Raw genomic sequence first — 23,330 nt, forward strand, 5'->3', positions numbered from 1 at the left:
TTGAAACAACTCATCATTTATGGGTTTGATATAGAATTAGAAACAAGCGTGTTTTTAAGTTGTTATAATCAAAACTAATGTTAATGAAACCAAATCGTTTATCAGAGAATGATAAAGAGGAGGAATTTTTATGGAAAAAATTATATTTTCTTTGTATTTTATTTTCAATGATTTAACAAATGAAATGCCATACATTTATTTGGCTGTATTTTGAGTTTCTTTTATGATATTGGTACAGCTGCAAGGGTGTGTGTGTGACTTCAGAGGTGAGAAGATTAGGGGGTTAGGGGAGCCACAGGGGTTCCTCTGTTTCTTTTGTTTAAGTGGGGGCTGTAAGAGATAGCTTTTGAAAAAGAACACTATAAAGAAGCTGGCCCACCTCTGCTCTGAGTCTCACTCCGCCTGCAGCTGGTCTGTGGATGGATTGGGAACATTTCTTGCAAGAAATAAATATCTTTTAAGGACAATTTGAATCCTAATGTCTCTTATGCTGTGATGCTGTTATTGTTAATTATTGTTTTGCTTTTACAGTATGCATGACATGAGTATTGTTGAAGAGGAGTTGAACGAAATTGCCTTCAATGACCCCATGAACAGTGTGTAAGTGGGCTTCTATTCTATTCTATCATTTAATTTTTATTGAGTTGTTTTTATTCATTCCAGTTTGTTGTATCTTACAGGATTGATTGGGAAGAAGAGGGACCCTCATTTCATGGTTACCCGGATGACAGCTCTGATGAGGAATACCTTCCAAAAATGTCATTGCGGTAAGTCATTATCTATTACTACTTTTTACTTTGTTTATGTGCTGAGTTTTTACATGTAAAAAAAAATTCAGGGCTATTTTGAAATATTTTTGTATTCTTGTAGTTCACACTGATGTTTCGGGTGATAAATAAGATCATGGTTATATGCCGAAAAGTCATGGAAATAATTTAATTGAACTGTGTATGATTCTTGATGTTCTGCTTTTCCAGAATGGGTGGTGCACTGAAGGGAGCACAGGTAATTTATAATCTGCCAACTATTGGGATTGATGAGACTGTGCATGATTTGCCTGCCCCTGAAGTCCCTCTTGATGAGCCCTTGAGTCCCGAGCTGCCAATTTTGCCAGGCCCTCAGAAGGTCCTCAGTGAGGATGACATTGTTGGTGTCAGAGCAGCAGTGCTCTATGAGAACTGCTTGAGGCAGCTTGTCACATTTTTAAATCTGCCCGTGAACAGATGCACTGGTGTCTTGAGGACTGATTTAGTGTTTGACAGTGTTGCCCCCTTTTCAACAAACATCGCCATCAGGGGGACTGCAATGAGTGTTGAATGGGTAAGCCTTTCACATCAAAATGTATGGTAACAGACAGCACTGTATATGCCTTATGAATTTATAAGGCTACCCTTATCTTATCAGATCTGCCCCAATGGACATTGCCTATGGCGGTGGAACTCACAGCCTGTGTTGAAGTTTGGCATGCAGGCTGGGGACTTCCTTCTTTCCACAAACATTTTACTCTCTGGAAACAACTACACTAAAGTTGCTCTCCTATTTAAATTCATGAACATGCGAATGATAAACGCCTCGGTTACGACTGTAACCTCGGTTCCCTGAAGAGGGAACGAGCGTTGCGTCGAGTTTGACGCTAGGGGAACGCTTCGCGTGATGATGTCTTGAAGCACATGTAAAATCAGCCCAATGGCGTGGCGGAACGTCAGATGCAGGTGACGTCACGTACCAGGAAACTATAAAGCCTGCTTGAAAACCAGAGAACAACAGCTTCGTAAAAGTCTGAAGTAGCCGCTGACAGGCATGAAGGAGATATGGCAAGGTGACGCAACGCTCGTTCCCTCTTCAGGGAACCGAGGTTACAGTCGTAACCGAGGCGTTCCCTTTCAAGGGAACTCGCGTTGCGTCGAGTTTGACGCTAGGGGAACGTCTATACCAACGCCACCATAGCTACAAATGTCTGTCCTGTGTGAAATCATGAAGAGCAGCACTAGGAAGACAGAACATGAGACCCTGGTGTAGAGTCCAGGTCCAGAGAGTAAAATCTGACGAAAGTGTGCGGTGAGGACCAGCCCGCCGCATCACAAACGTCCTGAAGTGAAACTCCTGAAAGAAGGGCCTTAGAGGTCGCCATACTCCTAGTAGAATGGGACCGGACAGCCATAGGAGAAGGCTGTCCGGCTGCTTCATAAGCAAGTGAGATGGCCTCAACCACCCACTTGCTCATCCTTTGCTTAGACACTGGAGATCCCTTGTTAGGGGACCCAAAGCACACAAATAATTGATCACTTTTACGCCACAGGGCAGCTCTGTGGACATAAGCATCTAATGCCCGGACTAGGCAAAGCAAATTATTAGTCTCCTGGTCCGCATTCTGAAAGGGAGGAGGACAGAAGGCCTGCAGTATAATAGGTCTGGCCACATTAGTGGGGACCTTGGGGATATAGCCTGGTCTTGGATGCAGAAAAGCTTTCACCATGCCCGGAGCAAACTCCAAGCATGACGGGGCAACCGACAGTGCTTGGAGATCCCCTATCCTCTTGAGAGAAAATGGCTAGGAGGAACAGAGCTTTCAAAGTTAAGAACTTCTCGAGAACCTCCTCAATAGGCTCAAAGGGGGCCAGGGAAAGGCCTTGCAGCGCAATGGACAAATCCCATGGTGGCACCCTAGAGCGAACTGCAGGCCTCAGTCTCCAGGTGCCACGAAGGAAACGAGATACCAGAGGGTCCTTCCCCACAGACATTCCACCAAAAGGAATGTGGTAAGCACCTATGGCCGCCACATAAACATTTAAAGTGGACGGGGTCAGACCTGCAGTGAACCGGTCCTGCAGGAACTCCAGCACTGTACCAACTGGGCAGTTAACTGGGTCCAACCGACGGTCACTACACCAAGAAGTGAATACTCTCCACTTCAGGGCATAAAGTTTCCTCGTGGAGGGAGCTCTGGACTGTAGAATGGTCTCAACAACCTCAGTTGAGAGACCTGACTCTATGACCCGGGCCCCCTCAGAGGCCAAGCCCACAGGTTCCACAGTTCTGGCCGAGGGTGAAATATCGAGCCCTCTGCCTGGGACAGAAGGTCCCTCCTGACGGGTAGCTCCAGAGGAGGCCCGTCGAGGAGCGACACAAGATCGGGAAACCATACTCTGCCCGGCCAGCGCGGGGCTATAAGAAGCAGGCAAACCCGGTCCCTGCGAACTCTCTCCAGAACTCCCGGGAGCAGAGCAACTGGGGGAAAAGCGTACAGACGTAGCCTCGGCCACGTCTGCACCATAGCATCCAGTCCCAGAGGAGCTGGATGCGTGAGGGAGAACCAAAGTGGACAGTGAGACGTCTCTCGAGACGCAAACAGATCCACTTGCGCTTGGCCAAACTCCCTCCATATCAGCTCCACCACCTCGGGGTGGAGCATCCATTCCCCGGGCCTCAGCCCCTGTCTCGACAGAGTGTCTGCTCCCATATTCTGGACCCCGGGGATGTAAGCTGCCCTGAGAGACAGCAACTTCCCCTGGGACCACAAGAGGATATGGCGTGCCAGATAGCATAATGGGCGCGAGCGCAAACCCCCTTGGTGATTTATATAGGCGACTACCGAAGTGTTGTCCGTATGTACTAGCACATGGTGTCCCCTGAGATCTGTGATAAAGCTCCTCAGAGCCCGGAAGACAGCTAACATCTCTAGGCGATTGATATGCCAGGAACGATGATGGTCTTCCCACAGACCTTGAGATGAGCGACCCTCCAGGATCGCTCCCCAACCCGTGAGGGAAGCATCCGTCGTTAGCAGTTTGCGACGACAAGGAGCTCCCAACACTGGGCCCTGGGACAGGAACCAAGGTTTCTTCCACATAACCAAGGCACGTAGGCATCGCCGCGTGACCTTGATTGTGCGAAATGGGTTGCCCCTCGGGGAAAACCCCCTGGTCCTGAGCCACCACTGCAGGGGCCTCATGTGCAGTAGTCCAAAAGGTATCACGTTGGAAGCTGCTGCCATGAGACCCAACAGTCTCTGGAACTGTTTGACAGTGAGTAGCTGGCCTAGCTTTATACTTTTCACAGCTGCAAGGATGGAATCTACGCGCGCCTGCATCGACACTGAATCCCAAACCACGCCTAAGAAAGTGGTCCTCTGAAGTGGAGAAAGCACACTCTTCTTGGCGTTCAGCCGTAACCCCAGCTCTTTCAAATGGGTGAGAACAACATCTCGATGTTGAACCGCTATCTGATGCGAATGAGCTAAAATCAACCAATCGTCGATGTAGTTCATGATGCGAATACCCTGGAGGCGCAGTGGCGCCAGAGCTGCATCCACGCATTTGGTGAAAGTGCGGGGTGATAAAGCCAGGCCGAATGGAAGAACTCAATATTGGTATGCTTTGCCCCCGAAAGCAAACCTCAGGAACTTCCAATGACACGGACGGATGGAAATATGGAAATATGCGTCCTTGAGGTCTATCGTGACAAACCAGTCCTCGGACCTGATCTGTGGCACGATTTGTCTCAATGTTAACATTTTGAACTTGAGCTGCATGACTGACTCGTTCAGAACTCGAAGATCTAAAATGGGACGCAATCCCCCGTCCTTTTTTGGAACTATGAAGTACCGGCTGTAAAACCCGGTTTCCCTGTTGGAGGGAAGTACCTATTCTATGGCCCCTTTCTCTAACAGAGTGTTTACTTCCTGTTCCATAACCAGAACCTGCTCGGGGCCCACCACTGTGGGCAGGACCCCCATAAACCGAGGTGGGCGTTTCTTGAATTGTATCTGATACCCTTTTTCCACGGTCTGCAGGACCCAACGAGAAACATTTGACAGTAGCTTCCACGCTGTCAAAGATTCTACTAGAGGTACCAGTCTCTCGAGACTGACTTCTGGGTTCTGTTGTTGTTGAGTAGTCGGTTCGTCGCCCTGTAACGGCGCACCGGCAGGGAACGACTGAACGGACTGCTCTAACACCCTCCTCAGAGGGGGCGGGCATCCCGAGGCCACTACGTTTCCGGGTGGTCCTTGAGATATGTGCTCGCCGGAGACCGCTGCGCCCTGAAACACCGGAGGTGGCAGGGTTGGCAGAACGGTCCCCTGAGGGTACCGAAGGGAGACGGGCACCGTAAAAAGAGGTGTTGACCGCTGCACTTCGGGGGGGACTACCCTCATCTGTCCTGAGCCCTCGGACGTCAGGACTTTTTCCCAGCAGCCTTCTTGGCGGTAATAACGGTCCGCAGATCCGTTCTACCCCTCGAAGGCTGCTGGGTTTGAGAGCGTCCTCCGTGTCCCCGTGATTTATGTGGGGGAGCACGGGAGGACACGCTCTGTTTTTGAGTTGCACGATGTTCAGTGCTCTTTTTAGATGAGTGAGGCTGCTCCCGCTCAGCAGCCTCGTGAAAAGATCGGCAGGGGAGAAGTTTTTGCAAAGCAGCTGCCTGCTTAGATGCTTCCTGAAGCTTATCAACAGCAACAGTAACAGCGTTGCCAAAGAGACCAACGTGGAAACTGGAGAATCTAGAAGAACATTCTTCTCTATGTCTTTAATATCACTGAGGTTGAGCCACAGGTGCCTCTCAGTGGCCACCAGGGCTGCCATAGACCGCCCGATTGATTTAGCGGTCTCCTTGGTGGCCCTGAGAGACAAATCTGTGGCTCTGCGTAGTTCAGCAACAACCTCAGGACCAATACCCCCGCCCTCATCCAAATCACTCAATAATTCAGCCTGATAAGCCTGCAGCAGTGACATAGTATGAAGACACGCTGCAGCCTGACCAGAAGCTGAATAAGCCTTGCCCACCAGAGAAGAAGTCACTCTGAGGGGCTTATTAGGCAACGCCGGAGCTTTCAGGGAAGATGCCGTCGCTGGAGAGAGATAGCTCGCAAGCGTCTCTTCCACCTTCGGCATCTCCCCATAACCATGCTCTTTATACCCAGATATAGTGGAATAATTCATGGTTTGTGAATTAAAAACTCTATAAGAAACTGGTCTCTCCCACGATCTCGACACCTCAGTTTGGAGATCGGGAAAAAACGGCAGATTTCGGCGTTGTGGTTGTGCACGTGAGGGCAGGAAGCGTTCGTCAAGTTTACTTTTTGAACGAACGTCCTGTTTATCAGATGGCCACTCAATACATAATCTATCAACTGCTCTTGTCACTACATCCAGCAATTCTTCAAATGCATGAGACTGAGGTGGGGCTTCCTCAGACTCAGCATCAACACTAACAACATCCAGTTCCTCAGAACTGGACAATTGCAGTGTTTGTTCTATCATCGGGGCGGAAGAAACCGCCGCGCGTGCTTCCGAACCCTGATGACAGACATCGGGTCTATCAGGTAAGGGCTGAGATAGGGCAGAGCCCGTCTCAGACCCCGCTGATAGATCCATTTGCGAACCCCAGGACTGAGATCGCCGCTGTGCCTCGGCAGCAGCGGGACCCGAGCCCTGGGGAACGCGAGCTTCCCGGAAGAAACTCAGCCGGGATCGGAGCGAGCGCATGGACAGCGCCTCGCAATGCACACAGCCAGCACCCTCGAGTGCTGACTGGGCATGCTCCTCTCCCAAACAAACAATGCACAGAACGTGAGTGTCCCTATCCGTAATAAAACGCGGGCAGGGATGCACACACATTCTGAACTGTTCGCTGGACATAATTGCTTTCAGTGACAAGACAACAATAAATAGACAGAGACAGATTTCACATAGAGCGCTACTGAAGACACAGAAGCTGTTGTTCTCTGGTTTTCAAGCAGGCTTTATAGTTTCCTGGTACGTGACGTCACCCGCATCTGACGTTCCGCCACGCCATTGGGCTGATTTTACATGTGCTTCAAGACATCATCACGCGAAGCGTTCCCCTAGCGTCAAACTCGACGCAACACGAGTTCCCTTGAAAGGGAACCCTAACACACACTACACCATCCAGGAAACCTACTGTGTTGACCCATTAAAGATTTCTGGGAGGTCTGAGGCCATCAGCCGACTAAAAGGGAAAGATGTTGTGCTCCTAGGTGTGTTTATTTTTATATTTGACCTTGTTCTACATAAAATGTTATGGTATTAGACAATTAAGCTAATTTTGCAATCATCTATCATACAGGTGGTGGTGGTGCAATGGATAAGACGCATGCCTTTGGTGTGAGAGACCCGGGTTTGAATCCACTGTGAGACACCAATGTGTCCCTGAGCAAGACACTTAACCCCTAGTTGCTCCAGAGGCGTGCGACCTCTGACATAATTAGCAATTGTAAGTCGCTTTAGATAAAAGCGTCAGCTAAATGAATAAATGTAAATACAGGTGTTGTATTTTTAAATAACCTTTTTTTATTTTTTTTTAGGTGGCGGCAGAAATGACTCACCAGGGCATTCTGCCCAATACTCACCCTCGTGCATATTCACGGCCATTCTCACTCTCGACTGGCGCGAGTCTAAATTACTCTTTTACATAAACTACATAATAAACAGTAATTAATAACACATTTGAAACTGGTCTGTACCTGTTGACAATGAATATAGAACAGCGGTGATCAGTTTCAGGAATCACCCTCGTGCATATTCTATTGGAAGTGAACATTAAACTTGATATTACAATACATATAACAGTGACACAAACCCAAATCATACAACATACTTCTAAACACACGTATAACTCAGTATTAGCCCATAAAATGGTTATATAATTACTAAAATATATTTAACACATGGAGCACTCACTCACCGCGGCCATTCTCACTCTTGACTGGCGCGAGTCTAAATGACTCTACCGGAACCAGTTCATCATTCTACCAGATCTGGGCGGAGAATGCAATTAAAGGGGCCATACATGAAATTAACTGTAGCAAGTGGAAGCACATATTCGACCTGTTACACTCACCCCTGCTGAATTCCACTTGCTTCTGCACAGAATAGCTTCAAAATAATGACCAAAAAAAAATATATATATATACACATTACAGACTCCCAAATTACATTAGGTACATAACCTCAAGAACCATATACATTAAGAAGAGAGAAAATAAATGTAGAAAGTGTTCAAAATGTCATGACATTGTCAATTAAATTCAGTGTAGACACTATTCCCCACAGTAATTAAAGTGAAAAGAGGGGGTGACCAATCCCCTAGACACTCTTTTAGAAAAACATGCCCGTTACATGTTAGCTAAACAATGACAATTCATACATTTGGACACACAAGTTGCTCAGCAGCGAGACGTCACTCCAGTCTCAAATTAATAGATCACAATCTCTTAAAATAACCAAAATACATCAATATAAACAATCACAGTAACATTTGCATTAACTAATACCGCAAAATGTATACCTGAAAGAAGAGAAGAAAAGAAAAAGATGAGTTAACATACAAAACTCAAGCAACATACTCATGTTTACCCCAGAACTTTTTGTTGGTTCATTATCTCAATGAATCTCCTCACTGGTTTAAACAATCTACCAGCCCTGGATCTCACACGACTTGGTGAACTTCCAGCAGGGAAGTTATGAATACTGATATTTGACACTGAATTGTTTTCCTCAAAACGACCACCACCAATAGGCGTTGAAACACTCAAAGAAACAGAAGCAGATTTATCAACTTGCTCTGCAGAGGATTCAGGTACATTCCTGTCCATACTCTCAACATCCTCATTACCCTCTGGTCCCAGCTGGGTAGTGTTAGAGCTGTCAATCACATTATGGTCTAATTCATTAGTCGCATCCACAGCCTGTGTTGGTTCAAAAACATCTGTAGCTTCCTCCACATTGTCCAAGTCTGCATCATCAGAAGGTAGCTGTGATACCCACTCTCGTGTTCTGTAATTGGTAGCATCCTCAGACACATCAGCAACCACAGAATCAACACTCTCTGAGCCACTCAGGTGGTTTTCGGATGGCTCACCTTCCAAGTCATCATCAGGAAGTGGAAGAAAGTTAACTGGCATTAGAAGGTTACGATGTACAGTCTTCACAACACCAGTACCACTGTGCTGAATCCTGTAGGTATGACTGTCTGCATTAAGACCAACAACAGTGTACACAGTATCCTCCCAAAGGTCAGCAAGCTTCCGTTTTCCACGTGCTCCCTTGTTGGCAAGCAAAACTCTATCACCAACATCAATTGGTCCCCCCTTGACTCTCCTACTGTACAAGTCAGCATGTCTCTTAAGCTGTTTCTTGGCAGATGCCTGAGCGACACACATTGCCTCCTTCATATCTATCCGAAGAGCCTGGACGTAATTGTCATAGTTTACAACATCAGGATTGTCTAGAACAGTTCCAAACACCAGGTCAATGGGCAGCCGTGGAATCCTCCCAAACATCAACAGGAAAGGAGCATACCCTGTGGTCTCGTGGATGGTGCAATTATACGCAAAAGTCAGAGATTTGAGTACTTGCGGCCATTTGTGCTTGGTCTTTGCCGGCAGAGCACGTATCATATTGCCCAGCTCACATCCTCTCATTGCCCAGTTCATCCTCTCACAAGCTCCATTCCCCATTGGATGATATGGAGTTGTCCTCGATTTTTGGACTCCAGCGATATTCAACAGTTCAGCGATCAAGGCACTCTCTAAGTTGGCTCCTCGATCAGAGTGAATTCGGCCTGGGAAGCCATAAACACAGAAATAGTTATGCCACAGTTGATGCGCCACTGCTTTGGCAGACTGATTTGGACTCAAGAAGGTATTAGCCATTTTTGTGAAGTGATCTGTAACAACAAGAACATCCAGGGACCGGTTGGCAGAGTCCTCCGCTGACCAAAAGTCTATGCAGACGAGTTCAAGGGGCTCTGTTGTAATGATGTTCTCCAACGGTGCACGACCCTCCGGTTCTGGTGTCTTGCTGATCACACATCGACGACAGCACTTCACATACTCCCTCACATCCATCTCTAGGCCAAGCCAAAAGAACCTTTGCCGTGCAAGATACAGATTCCGCTGCTGACCTTGATGTCCTGCTTGATCGTGAATGCCTTTCAACACCATGGTTTTCACTGCATCCGGCACGACATACAGGTAGGTTTTTCTCTTGGTGACACTATTCTTTGACACCCTGTACAACACACCATTCTTCATCAGCAGGTTTCCCCAGTACAGCATTCCTCAATACCTCCATAAACCTCAATACAGCATTCGGCTCGTTCATTCGTTCCCTCCTATTTGGCCTCCGTCTTCTCTCGACAAAGCAAATCACCCTTTTTACAACATTATCATCCTGTTGTCTCTTCATTAGATATTCATGGGACAGCACATCAACGTCCGGTGATTCTGATGGCATTATCGCTTGTGGAAGGTGGGGCAGCAACAAGACATGTGACTTGGAGTTATCATTATGCCTGCATGAGTGCAGAACAGCTTCCACTTCCTGCTTTGACATTGTTCCAGGTAAGGAAACTTTAGCTGTATGACAGGCAACAGCCACTCCTCCAGTATCGGAGGAACTGTCAAGGGGGTGAGTAGACCAACGAAAGACATCTTGGACACAGCCTGTGCGCACAGCTGCAGCTTCTGCCAGCAATTTATCATAAGGAACTCTCGTCAGACGATGGAGTACACTAGGGTGCACAAAGGGCTCTCGACTCAGAGCGTCAGCAACTACGTTTTTTGGACCAGGAATATACTTAATATCAAACTGGTAAGGTGCTAGTTTAGCAACCCATCTGTGTTCACAAGCATCCAATTTTGCTTTGGACAGAATATAAGTTAATGGGTTGTTATCTGTCCAAACAGTAAATTTCTGACCCCTGAGCCAATGATGGAATTTGTCACAAATTGCCCATTTCATGGCATAAAATTCTAACCTATGTGCAGGATATCTCGACTGAGCATAGGTAAGCGACTTCCTCGCAAAAGCAATTGGCCTGGCTGTCGTCCCATTGCTAGGAACCTGTGACAATACAGCTCCAAGCCCATTGCTAGAAGCATCCACACAGTAGGAAGGGCTCATTGAAATTTGGATGAGCCAACAAGACTTGATCTAGCAAAGCCCGCCTTAATTTGTGAAACGCTCGACTGCATTCCTCAGTCCAATCCGAAGCAGACAACGCTCTCTGACACATTCGACGCTTCCATTTTCCACGAGGAGCCTTTCTTCCAGCGGTAAGACTGAACAATGGTTTGGCAATGGCCGAACAGTCTTCAATAAATTGCTGGTAAAACACTACCATACCTAGAAAAGACCTTATTTTCTTCTGGCAGGGGACATTGGTACCCTCAACCATGAGATCATCCTCAGTGACAGAAGCAATGGCTGTGACTTTTTCTGTATTGGTAGCAATACCGTCCGCACTGATGATGTGACCTAAAAATTTCACAGAACTCCGCAAGAGGTGACATTTCTTCGGAGCAAGCTTGAGATTGTGAGTCTCCAGACGCTTAAACACCATTTCCAGGCGATCTAATGCCAGCTCTTCGGTGGGTGCAAATACCAGGACGTCATCCAGATAACATAATAGGCTATTGAAATTCTGATCCCCGAATATAGTCAACATCATCCGCATGAAAGTGGCCGGACTGTTACACAGGCCCTGCGGTAAAAGATTATATTCGTATAACCCAAAAGGTGATGTAAACGCTGTGTATTTCCGGTCATCTTCATGAACTTCTACATTATAGTAGCCAGATGTGAGGTCCATGGTTGAAAAATAGGCATTTCCACCCAACGCGGCAAGAGCGTCTGCTTGATGGGGAAGGGGATGCGCGTCTTTGATTGTGCGAGCATTAATCCAACGAAAATTTGCATATTCTCAAATCTCCGGACTTTTTCCAGACTAGAACAAGAGGTGATGCAAACTCGCTACTAGATTTTTGTATGATCTCACGTTCTTCCAATCTCATTCAAAGCTTGCCGAAGTTTGTCATATTGATTCAGAGCAAGGCGTCGATACGGTAACCGAAAGGGCTTGTCGTCACTCAGGCGGATACGATGAACAAAGCCTGTTGCTTTTCCACAGTCCGACTTGTGTCTGGAAAAGATAGAATGATACTGAGAGATAAGCTGCACCAGTTTTGCTTTGCAGTCTGCAGACACATCACAAGACTCCACATCCAAGTCAGCTAAGCCCAAGTTGTGTAAGACTGCAGTGTCATCAGCAGAACAGGAGTGGTTAGGTCCAGATTTGACTAGTAAACACAGAGCATCTGTTACATTCATCTCATCCTGACTGTCAGTCAAAACATCAGCTGTTCTCTGAACTTTTTGCTCTAAATCAAGTGAGGAACCATCAAAAAACTCAGAGCAGTCAAAATCCTGCAAGGCCATGCAAGGAAAAGCATCAGCAAGCGTAGAATTCCTTTTCAAAGTCACTGCTTTCTCTGAAGGGTTTATCACTTTAACCCTCTGGGGTCTGAGCTGTTTTCTGGCCCTGGAGGTGTTCTGACATGCTCTGACATTTGTGCTTATTTCTGTTACTTGTGACATTTTCATGGCTAAAGTCTGATTACACTGTATTTAGCACAAACTCTGCTACAATAATATATCAGCAGCATGTATGTAAAAGTTTGTAGTTTTGAGATAATGACATTTATGCATGGTTTGTGAAGATACAAAAAAAGATTGTCACTGAAATAAGGCCATGAAACCCATACTGATTATTTCTTCACAAGACTTTTGAAAATTGTATCACGTAGCCTAGAATATTTGCTCCAAAACTATGTGAAAATCATCCTGACTGCTCATTCAGATAAGACAATATATTGATTTAAAATTTGTAAGATGTGTTTTCTGTAAGAAAGCTTTATGCGAAGAGGCGTGATCACATCATTAATATTTATGGCTTTCACACAGAGAAAGACAAAGACACTCCCCTAATGCCCTATTAGGAGCTATCAGGCCCTATCATTCTAAGCAACCTTGCACAAAGAATGAGGAGATTTTAAAAAGAATGGCTTTTAGATTGTTTGGATTTATTTACAACAAAACATAATCCAAAGATACACAACAAATGACAAAAAAGCACATTATTGAAAACAATGATCCAGAAACCTTTGTGCCATTCCTAAAAACATTATACATACCTTTCATTTCCAAGGTGTTTGATTTTCACTTTACCATGTTCATGTACAGAGACTCATGTGAATGTTTAAGTCAACAGGACCCCTGGGTCATCTGGTCCCTGTAAAAAAAAAAAAAAAAAAAAAAAAAAAAAAAACCTGTGAACATACTGAAATCAAGAGAAACGTACTCGGTTACTAACGTAACCTCGGTTCTCTCTAGAGAGGAAACGAGTACTGCGTAAATCTTACGCTAGGGGAAAATCTCTTTTCCGCGAGATACTGAAGCCAAAAATTATCCTTAATTTTGAAATAATGTAAAACGCGTTGCGGCAGCATGCAGACACAGGCGAGACGGCTTGTGCGCCTATTGGCTGCCCTGCGGCAACTGCAGCAGCCTATCGATAAGGCCCACTCGTGACGTCAGCTCCAATGGGGGCGCTTCGCGCCCAATACGTCACGTCCCGCCAGAATGGGCGTGGTCTAGGGCTATAAACATTGCTTCGAGAGGCTAGCTCACTGGTTTTTCATCGCCGAAGCGAACCAGAGCGTGTGCAGGCACGGCAAGATACGCAGTACTCGTTTCCTCTCTAGAGAGAACCGAGGTTACGTTAGTAACCGAGTACGTTCTCTTACGAGAGGTACTCTCGTACTGCGTAAATCTTACGCTAGGGGAAACAGTGTAAAACGCCGTGCATGCTAAGATCCAGCACCAAAGTCCCAAGGGCAAGTGCCCGGGCTCATATAGTACATGATCATAAGGGACTCACAGAGAGCCCAGGAAAGAGTGGCTAGAATAGCATCATTCCTGTAATAATATAACATCTTATAAGGAGCAGTTATACTGATGATGTGTCGTACAGTCAGGGCGACCCCCGGCCTGGACTGACGAATATAGTGGGTCTTACACACTGCCCATAGAGCTGCGCGATCCAACAGCGAGCATTTTCTCAAGCAGTTTCAGTATTCTGGCCCGAACACATCAGGGCAGACAGTACCGATTTTAGACCGAAAGCAGCTTAGCCTGCAAGGCGGGAACCTCTAGGTTATAAAACCTTATAAATGTAGACGGGGAGGCCCAGCCTGCCGCCATACAGATATCTTGCAAGGCAATCCCACTAGACCAAGCCCACGACGAGGCCACGCCTCTCGTGGAGTGTGCTCTGACTCCAAATGGGCACTGTAAGCCCTTAGAGGTATAAGCCAGCGCTATAGCATCAACTATCCAACTGGATAGGCTCTGTTTCGACACGGCAAGTCCCTTAGAACGTCCGTAGAGTGAAAACAAAGAGCTGCTCTGTCTGTCTGAAAACAGACGTGCGAGACACATAAGCTCTTAATGCCCTGACTGGGCAAAGGAAGCTTGCGTCTCCTTCCTCGTCAGAGACCGGTAGGGCTGACAGGGAATGACCTGCGCCCTAAACGGTGTGTTGAGGGATTTTGGAACATAACCGTGCTTAGGTTTGAGTATAACTCTTGAGTCATTAGGCCCAAACTCCATACACGTCGCGCTTACTGAGAGCGCGTGTAAGTCCCCTGTGCGCTTCACTGAAGCGAGAGCCAGAAGAAGCACTGTCTTGAAAGACAGGTGTTTAAGATCAATCGTCTGTAAAGGCTCGAATGGGTCACCTTTCATGGCTTCCAGCACTGTAGAAAGGTTCCATACAGGGACTGAGGGAGGTCTGGGAGGATTCAGTCTCTTAGCTCCTCTAAGGAAGACGATGACTAAATCGTTCCTTCCTACTGACTGACCCAGCGTTGTTTTTGAGAACGCTGCTATGGCCGCCACATACACTTTGAGCGTGGAAGGGGTCCTGCCCTTGTCCAACAGCTCTTGTAGGAAGGAGAGAACCTCCGTCACCCCACAGTCTAGGGGCGACACGCCACGAGCTGTGCACCAGCTGGAGAACACTGACCATTTCGAGGAATAGAGACGTCGCATAGACGGAGCTCTAGCCTGCGTGATCGTGTTTAACACTCCGCTTGGGGAGGTCAGCGGGTACCCGTTGATGGCCCAAACATGAAGGGACCACAGCTCTGGGCGCGGATGCCAAAACGAGCCCTTGGCCTGAGAGAGGAGGTCCCTCCTCACTGGCACTGGCCATGGGGCAGTGCTTGCTAGCTGCATCAGAACTGGGAACCAGGGTTGGTTTTTCCAGAACGGCGCTACGAGTAGCACTGAGCATCCTTCTCTGATCCGTTCTATCACCTGAGGCAGGAGAGAGACGGGAGGAAAGGCATAGAGCGGGCGGCGGGGCCATACGTGAGCCAGCGCGTCCCTGCTCTTGGAGAAAAATTCCAGACAGTGAGCGTTTTCTTGAGACGCGAACAGGTCTACTTCCGCTCTGCCGAATTTCTTCCACAGCAGCTGGACTGTCTGTGGGTGTAGAGGCCATTCGCCTGTCGGAACATTGTTCCTGGACAGTCTGTTCGGTCCTACGTTCAGGAGCCCTGGCACATGCGCTGCTCTCGGCGAGAGCAGGTTGCGCTGAGCCCACACCAGGAGGCGTTCTGTCAGCCTGTGCAGGTTTCGGGACCTGAGGCCGCCCTAGCGATTTATGTAGGACACCACTGACATGTTGTCCGAGCGGACCAGGACGTGGTGTCCTCGTATTTAGGGACAAAAACGCGTCAGTGCGTTGTCTACTGCCAACATTTTGAGGCAGTTTATGTGTAGAAGCTTCTCCCGTTCTGACCATTGGCCGAAGAACGGTCTGCCCTTGAGCAGTGCTCCCCATCCCAAGGTGGAGGCGTCCGTAGACACTACCTTCACACTCGAGGAAGTCCCCAGGCTAACACCTGATTGGTACAAGTCGTTTGCTTTCCAAGGTTTCAGAGCTGCGATGCATTTCTGATTGACCTTGAGACGAAGCAGACCGGAAGCCCACGCTCGGCGCGGTACTCGCGCTTTCAGCCAGAACTGTAGCGGGCGCATGCGAAGCAAGCCCAGCTGAAGTACTGATGATGCTGAGGCCATGAGACCTAGCATCCTCTGAAATTTCTTGAGCGGGACAGATGCGCCGCAGCGGAAAGAGCTCGCTGCGCGCTGAATGTCTAGTACGCGCTCTGGTGACAGTCGCGCTATCATAGACAGCGAGTCCAGTTCTGTGCCCAGAAAAGATATTATCTGTCTGGGAGACAGAGAACTCTTCGCCCAATTGACCCAGATTCTCGAGGTGATCGAGCAAAATGGTCCTGTGCTCTATGAGCACTGAGTGAGATTGAGCTAGAGTCAGCCAATCGTCCAAGTAGTTCAATACTCGCATGCCCTGTAGTCTGAGGGGTGCGAGCGGCTAGAGACAAGCCGAACGGTAGGACTGAGCACTGATATGCCTGGCCCTCGAAGGCGAATCTCAAACGTCGCCTGTGACGTGACGCTATTTGTATTTGAAAATATGCGTCTTTCAGATCTATTGACCCAAACCAATCTCCTCGGCGAATCTGCGTGAGGGTTTTTCTGGTCGTGAGCATTCTGAACTGTTGCTTCGCAAGCACTCTGTTCAGTTGCCTTAGATCTAGTATGGGTCTGAGACCCCCGTCTTTTTTCAGTACCAGGAAGTATCTGCTGTATAGCCCTCCTTCACTCTGAGCTTGAGATAAAGGCTCTATGGCCCCTTTGCTCAACAGTTTCAAAATTTCGGCTCGAAGTAGGTGGTGCTACTTCTGTTTTTACCGTAGCTTCGACGCGCGTCACATAGCGGCGAGGGCGTCGGCGAAACTGTAGCGAATAGCCTCTTTCTATAATGTCTAGCACCCACTTCAAAACCCCCGGGTAGCCTTGCCCATGCATCTGCACGAATGGCTAGGGGCTGAATGCGGAGCGCGCTCTGGTCGCTCAGCGACAGAGGGGCTTCGGTGTGCTGTAACATAAGCGTCGCGCTTCGAGGCAGGGGGCGCGCTGATAACAGCGGGCAGATTGCCCGCGCTCGACTCCTTTGCGGTGGTCAACCGAGAGGGGAGGGCTGGGCGAGTCCCGTAGGACCTGTCATGTCTATGTGTGAATGTGGGCGCGGGATAGCGGGCACATTTACAACACTGAGAGCATTGTCCGCCTGAGCAGAGCGAATGCACGTTGGTTTTGTTTTTACAGAAACCTTGAGATATGCGGAACGTAGTGTTTGTGGGCACTGGGCAGTGGGCACATTTACCACGTTTAATGCGCAATCGACCTGGGTCGATTTCATGTGCGCGAGCCCTGTGTGACGGGCTGTGTTTGTGTGTAGGAATGAGCACTGGGCAGTGGGCATTTCGTCTACATTCGTAACACCATCGGCCGTGGCCGGGACACCAGAAAATACACTCTTATGGGATTTATCTGGGTAGCCGTAAAAGCGGCGTTTGTGTGCAGGCAAGCGGGCTGCTTCGCCGACTTGTTTACTGCAGAATACACTGGAACAGTCGCATTTACTGGAACTGAACGAGCGAGAAGTTGCCATAGAAACAGAGAGCGTCAACATGCTGGCGTTTGTTTGCAGGCGTGCGTGTATTACAGCAGGCTTGTTCACTGCAATATTGACATTTCCAGTCGTCTGAACTTCAGAGGCGGAAACCATAGAAACAGAGTTTGGGTGCAGGCGAGCGGGTTGTACCACGCGCTCGTTGGCTGCAAAATACACATCTGCAGTCGCCTTTTCAGGGAACTGCCAGAGCGAGAATTGACGGCAAAAATGTGTTTTGCCGGTAGACCCGGGATTCGATCGCGGGTCTCTCGCGCGAAAATCTGATGATCTACCACTGGACCACAGAGGAAGACACATAGACATTCAGTAGCGCGAGTATTATCAAAGAGCGTCAACATGCTGGCGTTTGTTTGCAGGCGTGCGTGCAAAACAACAGGCTCGCTCACTGCAATATTGACATTTCCAGTCACCTGAACTTAAGAGGGGAATGAGAAATGTGTCAGGAGTGGAGGTCGGCCCGGCCGCAGCGGGGCTAAAAACACCCTTTTCTCCTTTCGCCAGTGAAACCATAGAACCATAGAAACTATGGGAACCATAGAAACGGTGTTTGGGTGCAGGCGAGCGGGTTGTACAGCGCGCTCGTTGGCTGCAAAATGCCCATCTGCAGTCGCCTTTCAGGGAACTGACAGAGCGAAGCATTGGCGGCATAATATATCTGCCGTTAGACCGGGATTCGAACCCCGGTCTCTCGTGCGAAAACCTAAGATTCCGCCACTGAGCCACAGGGGGGAACACAAAGGTGTATAGATGCATGAGCATATAAGAGAGCGTCAACATGTTTTCTTCGGCGTTTGCTTGCAAGCGTGCGTGTTACAACAGGCTCGTTTGCTGCAATATTGATATTTCCAGTCGCCTAATCAGGGAACTGAGTTCTCTTTTCGCCGGTGAGTGACGCGTGAATGGGGCGCAAGGGCAGGGTAGCTTTCTTGTAACGTAAAGAAAAACTAACCCCGATCGTCCGCTTCCAGCCTCCCTTGTGAACGGCGCAGTTTGCGCGGCTCGAACAGAGGGAGAGCAGGTATCATCCCCCAAGCAGGCAAGGCAAGCGGGCGAACCGGCGAGCTTTGCGGGTTGGGGGGGGCGGAGGAGCAGTCTCGGAGAAGGATGCCAGGTGAGTCCTCAGAGTCACCATAGGCAGTAACTGGCTCGCAGTGAGGGCGGTCGCCGTCAGCGAGCGCGAGCGCGAGAGCTGCGTGATCCTCAGGAAAGGGGCGTCTTGAAAAAGACGCCCGGCTCTTTTAGTGCAATGAGAGTGTGTGTCGCGGCGGCGAGCACACACACATACACAAAACACAGTAGCAGAGAAAGGATATAACGCCGGATAGCGCAGCAGGAAGGCGACTGAAGGCGGCGCGGCCAGCGGCTTCAGAGTGTCGACTCGTCCCGCTGAAAGGCTTCTTCAGACGGCGCGGCTTCTCTCCGGATCCAGCGATGCGAGAGCTTCGCTGAAGAGATGAAAAATCAGTGAGCTAGCCTCTCGAAGCTATGTTTATCTGGCGGGACGTGACGTATTGGATAAACTGGCGGGACGTGACGTATTGGGCGCGAAGCGCCCCCATTGGAGGTGACGTCACGAGTGGGCCTTATCGATAGGCTGCTGCAGTTGCCGCAGGGCAGCCAATAGGCGCACAAGCCGTCTCGCCTGTGTCTGCATGCTGCCGCAACGCGTTTTACATTATTTCAAAATTAAGGATAATTTTTGGCTTCAGTATCTCGCGGAAAAGAGATTTTCCCCGAGCGTAAGATTTACGCAGTACGAGAGTACCTCTCGTAAGAGAACTTGATTTAACTCTACTGGGCTCCGAAATGACACCGCTGTCAGCTGAGATGTCATGAGTGCTTTGCAGTTTGGCCCAAACTAAGTTTTCAGTCATGGGTTCGAGTGACACTGGCTTTTTGATCTTTACTGTTCCCACTAGGTCAGGGACAGAACCATTTTTCCACTTCTCCACATTGGCTAGTAGATCAAGTAACTTGCTTTGCTCATTGATATCACACTCACGTTCAGACGCACTTATTAATAATCCTGAGGAACCTCTCAGCTGAAGAATCAAATGTTTCAAGAGGTTACTGCCAAGAATAAGATCATCACCCTGGCCTTTGACTACCAACGTTGGAACAGTGACATGACAGCCGTACACATTCATATCCAGCTCGCACACTCCTAATGGGTTTGTTCTGGTGCCTCCACATCCAACCAAAACAACATCTGTCGGGGCAAGTGAAAGGTTTGACAACACACCAGTACTCAGCAATTGAGGTAAGATCTTGGAGCTCATGGTGCAAGCCATTGATCCAGTGTCAAGCATTGCTTTTGCCTCTACTTTTCCACCAATAATCACTGAAGTGTAGAAGAGATCATCATATGGCTGAAGTTTCTGAGTATTTTGAAAGACAACTGTACATTGAGAACTATACTCTTCGCATACACTTTTATATACAGATTCCAGATCGTAATCCAACAATGATCGGGGGTCATCATTAGGCCTTGCACTCACCCCCTCCACATGCAGGCCTAGTCATTTCCCGTACGTGGAACAGCATCTGTCTCAGGCATCACATTAGCAGTGAAGGCTTTGGCTTTAGGACACTCTGCACGTGCATGACCTGATTTGTAACAAAGAAAACACAGATGATTTGCTCTGCAGTGAAAATGGGTGGTGTGGCCAACATCTCCGCACACCTCACATGGTAGAGTAGGCCTCACTCTGTTTCTCTGTGACTTAAACGCATGCCGCTCTGTGCCAGCCTGACGACTTGATTGCCCATGCTCCAAGACACGTTCCAACATTAATAAGATTCGTTCCATGGGTTCAACAGGTTCTGTAGGCTGAGTTTGACATAAAACAGACTCAGGTTTAACAGCTTTGCTAACCTTTGTTTCAGGAGGCTGGACAGCAACTTCCTGTTTCAAAAGAGAAATGGCTGGGGGCGCTCTAGAAACAGAGCCACATCGTCTCTCTCTACCATACTCCTCCAAACGTGCATGAACATCAGCCACCGTCCATTGTTCCAAAGGTCTGCATTTGAATATAAGGGAAAGCTCAGGGTCAGGACAATGTCTGATAAACATTACAGTGAGCTCATGGTATAGATTGTCAATTTTCTTGTCTTGTCTTTTTAGACAGTCCTCAGCCATATCCATGGCCCTATTTAGCCTCAGCCAATAATCAAAGGGATCCTCACCAGTGTGTGGAAGTGTGCCGTAAAAATCAGCTAATGGCATGCTAGAAAAATCTGTGTCACTGAAATGTTGTTTCAACTAATCAAAAATAGGACTCGGGCCTTTACACAAATCAATGGAAGGGTTACTACGCAGGCCCACCCTCACAACTTAACGAGCCCGCCCCAAAAGCCTACTAATGACTTCATCAGCTTGTTCTTCGATTGGCGTCCCTATTTTGTGCAAATATGACAGCACTATGGCTTTCCACTCATGTATATTGTACGGCTCAGCCCGATCACCCCTGAAACAAACAGGTTCCTTGATTTCAGATTTTAGAACTCTGTTCAAAACAGATGAGTCTGCACTACCTGAACTGCACACTTTAGACTCTAAACAGGAAGCAATGCTCTCCCCAATAGAGCGTCCCATTTGTTCTACCATCCCCACTATTAATTCCATTGACTCATCCCCTCTCAAACTGGGTTGTTTTAGTCCACTTTCACTGAACTGGGGAGGTGGGGGACTTGAATTGTCATTTACATCTTGTACAGCCTCTAAGGCAGACATCGGACTAGATGTGACAGGAGTATAATTAAGTCTGCCTCTCCCAACTGATGGCATAGGAGAAAACATAAATATACCTCTACCTCTTCCAAAACTGTTGTCTGAAGCCATATCCTATATTGACAGTAGCAATGAAGAACAATATATATATATATATTACTCAAAAACAATAAAAAAAAAATATACCCCCTTTTTTTGTTTTGAAATGTAATTTAGTTGTTTCAAAACTTCAGAAAAGCACTTTCAGAAAAAGAGAGAAAAAAAACAAACCATCAGAGTTCAAAGTTCAATAAAAATGAATTTGCAAATTTCAGTCTCACCAATAATACTTTTCAATAAACCTCAGTCATCAAAAAAAAAATTATATGTCCTTCAAAGTTCAATCTTCAACGGCTATTATTGTCAAATAAGCAAATGTTGCCTTCAAATGGATACCACAATACCAGAACTTTCTTCCTCTCAGCAGTGAAACGTGGTCCTTTACTCCTCCTTGTGGACTAAAACGGTATTGCAGCAAACTGCTCCGGCGCGAAAACTCTCGTCACCCACGGTACGAACTCCTCCGGAAATCTCCGATCAGTCGATTCTGTCTTGAACTCTATACTATACCCTCTACACCGCCGACTGTAGACCCGTCCAGTCCAGTAATACCATACTGAAGTTCACGGATGACACAACGGTGGTGGGGTTGATCTCTGAGTGTGATGAGTCAGCCTACAGGGATGAGGTTCTGAAAGTGTCCAAGTGGTGTCTGGCAAACAACTTGACTCTCAACACCTCAAAAACAAAAGAAATCATTCTGGACTTCAGGAGACACCGGGCAGACCTGAGCCCTCTCTGCATTAACGGAGATTGCGTAGAGAGGGTCTACGCTTTCACCTTTTTGGGCACCATAATATCTGCCGACCTCTCATGGTCAGGAAACACTACTGCTGTCTTTAAAAAAGCACAGCAACGTCTGCACTTCCTGAGAGTGCTCAGGAGGAACAACGTCGGGAAGCATCTTAACTTACTGCATTACGGTGTGGTTTTCCCACTGCACAGAGGCAGAACGGAAGAAGCTCCAGAGAGTGGTAAACACTGCAGAGAGGATCATTGGCTGCACCCTTCCCTCTCTAAAGGACATCTACTTATCCCGTTGCCTCAACAGAGCAAAGGCCATCACTAAAGACTGCTTCCATCCAGCCTACCCCATGTTTGACCTGCTGCCCTCAGGCAGGCGCTACAGGTCGATCAGGACTAGAACAAACAGACTCAGAAACAGCTTCTTTCCACAAGCCATCACCATACTGAACACACACGGTCACTGACTGTTTTCCCCCCACATTCAGATGGTAGAGTCAGAATTTGGCGTAAACAGAATGAGAACATGGATCCATCATGCCTTGTTACCACTGTGCAGGCTGGTGGTGGTGGTGTAATGGTGTGGGGGATGTTTTCTTGGCACACTTTAGGCCCCTTAGTGCCAATTTGGCATCGTTTAAATGCCACGGCCTACCTGAGCATTGTTTCTGACCATGTCCATCCCTTTATGACCACCATGTACCCATCCACTGATGGCTACTTCCAGCAGGATAACGCACCATGTCACAAAGCTCGAATCATTTCAAATTGGTTTCTTGAACATGACAATGAGTTCACTGTACTAAAATGGCCCCCACAGTCACCAGATCTCAACCCAATAGAGCATCTTTGGGATGTGGTGGAACGGGAGCTTCGTGCCCTGGATGTGCATCCCACAAATCTCCATCAACTGCAAGATGCAATCCTATCAATATGGGCCAACATTTCTAAAGAATGCTTTCAGCACCTTGTTGAATCAATGCCACGTAGAATTAAGGCAGTTCTGAAGGCGAAAGGGGGTCAAACACAGAATTAGTATGGTGTTCCTAATAATCCTTTAGGTGAGTGTATATCAGCCACCTGCAAAGGAAAGCCACTTTACCTGGGTAATCTCCATCCTGGTAGGACTGTAAAGACTGTTACATTTTACTGCCTGCAGACAACAGTTGGACTGAGTTGATTACAGAGGACTGACGGTAACCAGAATTGTGTACTGTACAGAATTCTGAAACCAGCTTTGAGAATATTGCACCTTTTGTGCATTTTCTTATTTATTTATTTTCCTTGAATGTTGAGTTTGGTTATCTATGCATTTGTGTTAAAACAA

The 23,330-nt window shown here is 47.7% G+C and overlaps 1 protein-coding gene and 1 long non-coding RNA gene across 2 annotated transcripts in view; one reads left to right on the forward strand and one right to left on the reverse strand.

The window, feature by feature from the left end:
* Positions 1-5,429, forward strand: part of LOC309487577 (uncharacterized protein) — a gene marked incomplete at its 3' end in the record, with an annotated part of 94,126 nt that extends 88,697 nt beyond the window's left edge. The window contains exons 3-6 of the mRNA XM_082155305.1: positions 532-600; positions 681-767; positions 978-1,215; positions 5,349-5,429. Of these exons, the coding sequence (XP_082011431.1) occupies positions 533-600; positions 681-767; positions 978-1,215; positions 5,349-5,429 (474 nt within the window). The 5' untranslated portion in view covers position 532. The remainder of the gene's footprint in view (positions 1-531; positions 601-680; positions 768-977; positions 1,216-5,348) is intronic.
* The window catches only part of LOC309488566, a 99,026-nt gene extending 75,982 nt beyond the window's left edge, over positions 1-23,044 (reverse strand). The window contains exon 1 of the long non-coding RNA XR_014202190.1: positions 22,828-23,044. This is a non-coding gene — a long non-coding RNA (uncharacterized lncRNA). The remainder of the gene's footprint in view (positions 1-22,827) is intronic.
* Between the last annotated feature and the right edge of the window lie 286 nt (positions 23,045-23,330).

This window comes from Leuciscus leuciscus (assembly GCF_965113295.1).
Source record: "Leuciscus leuciscus genome assembly, chromosome: 23".
NCBI lineage: Eukaryota > Metazoa > Chordata > Actinopteri > Cypriniformes > Leuciscidae > Leuciscus > Leuciscus leuciscus.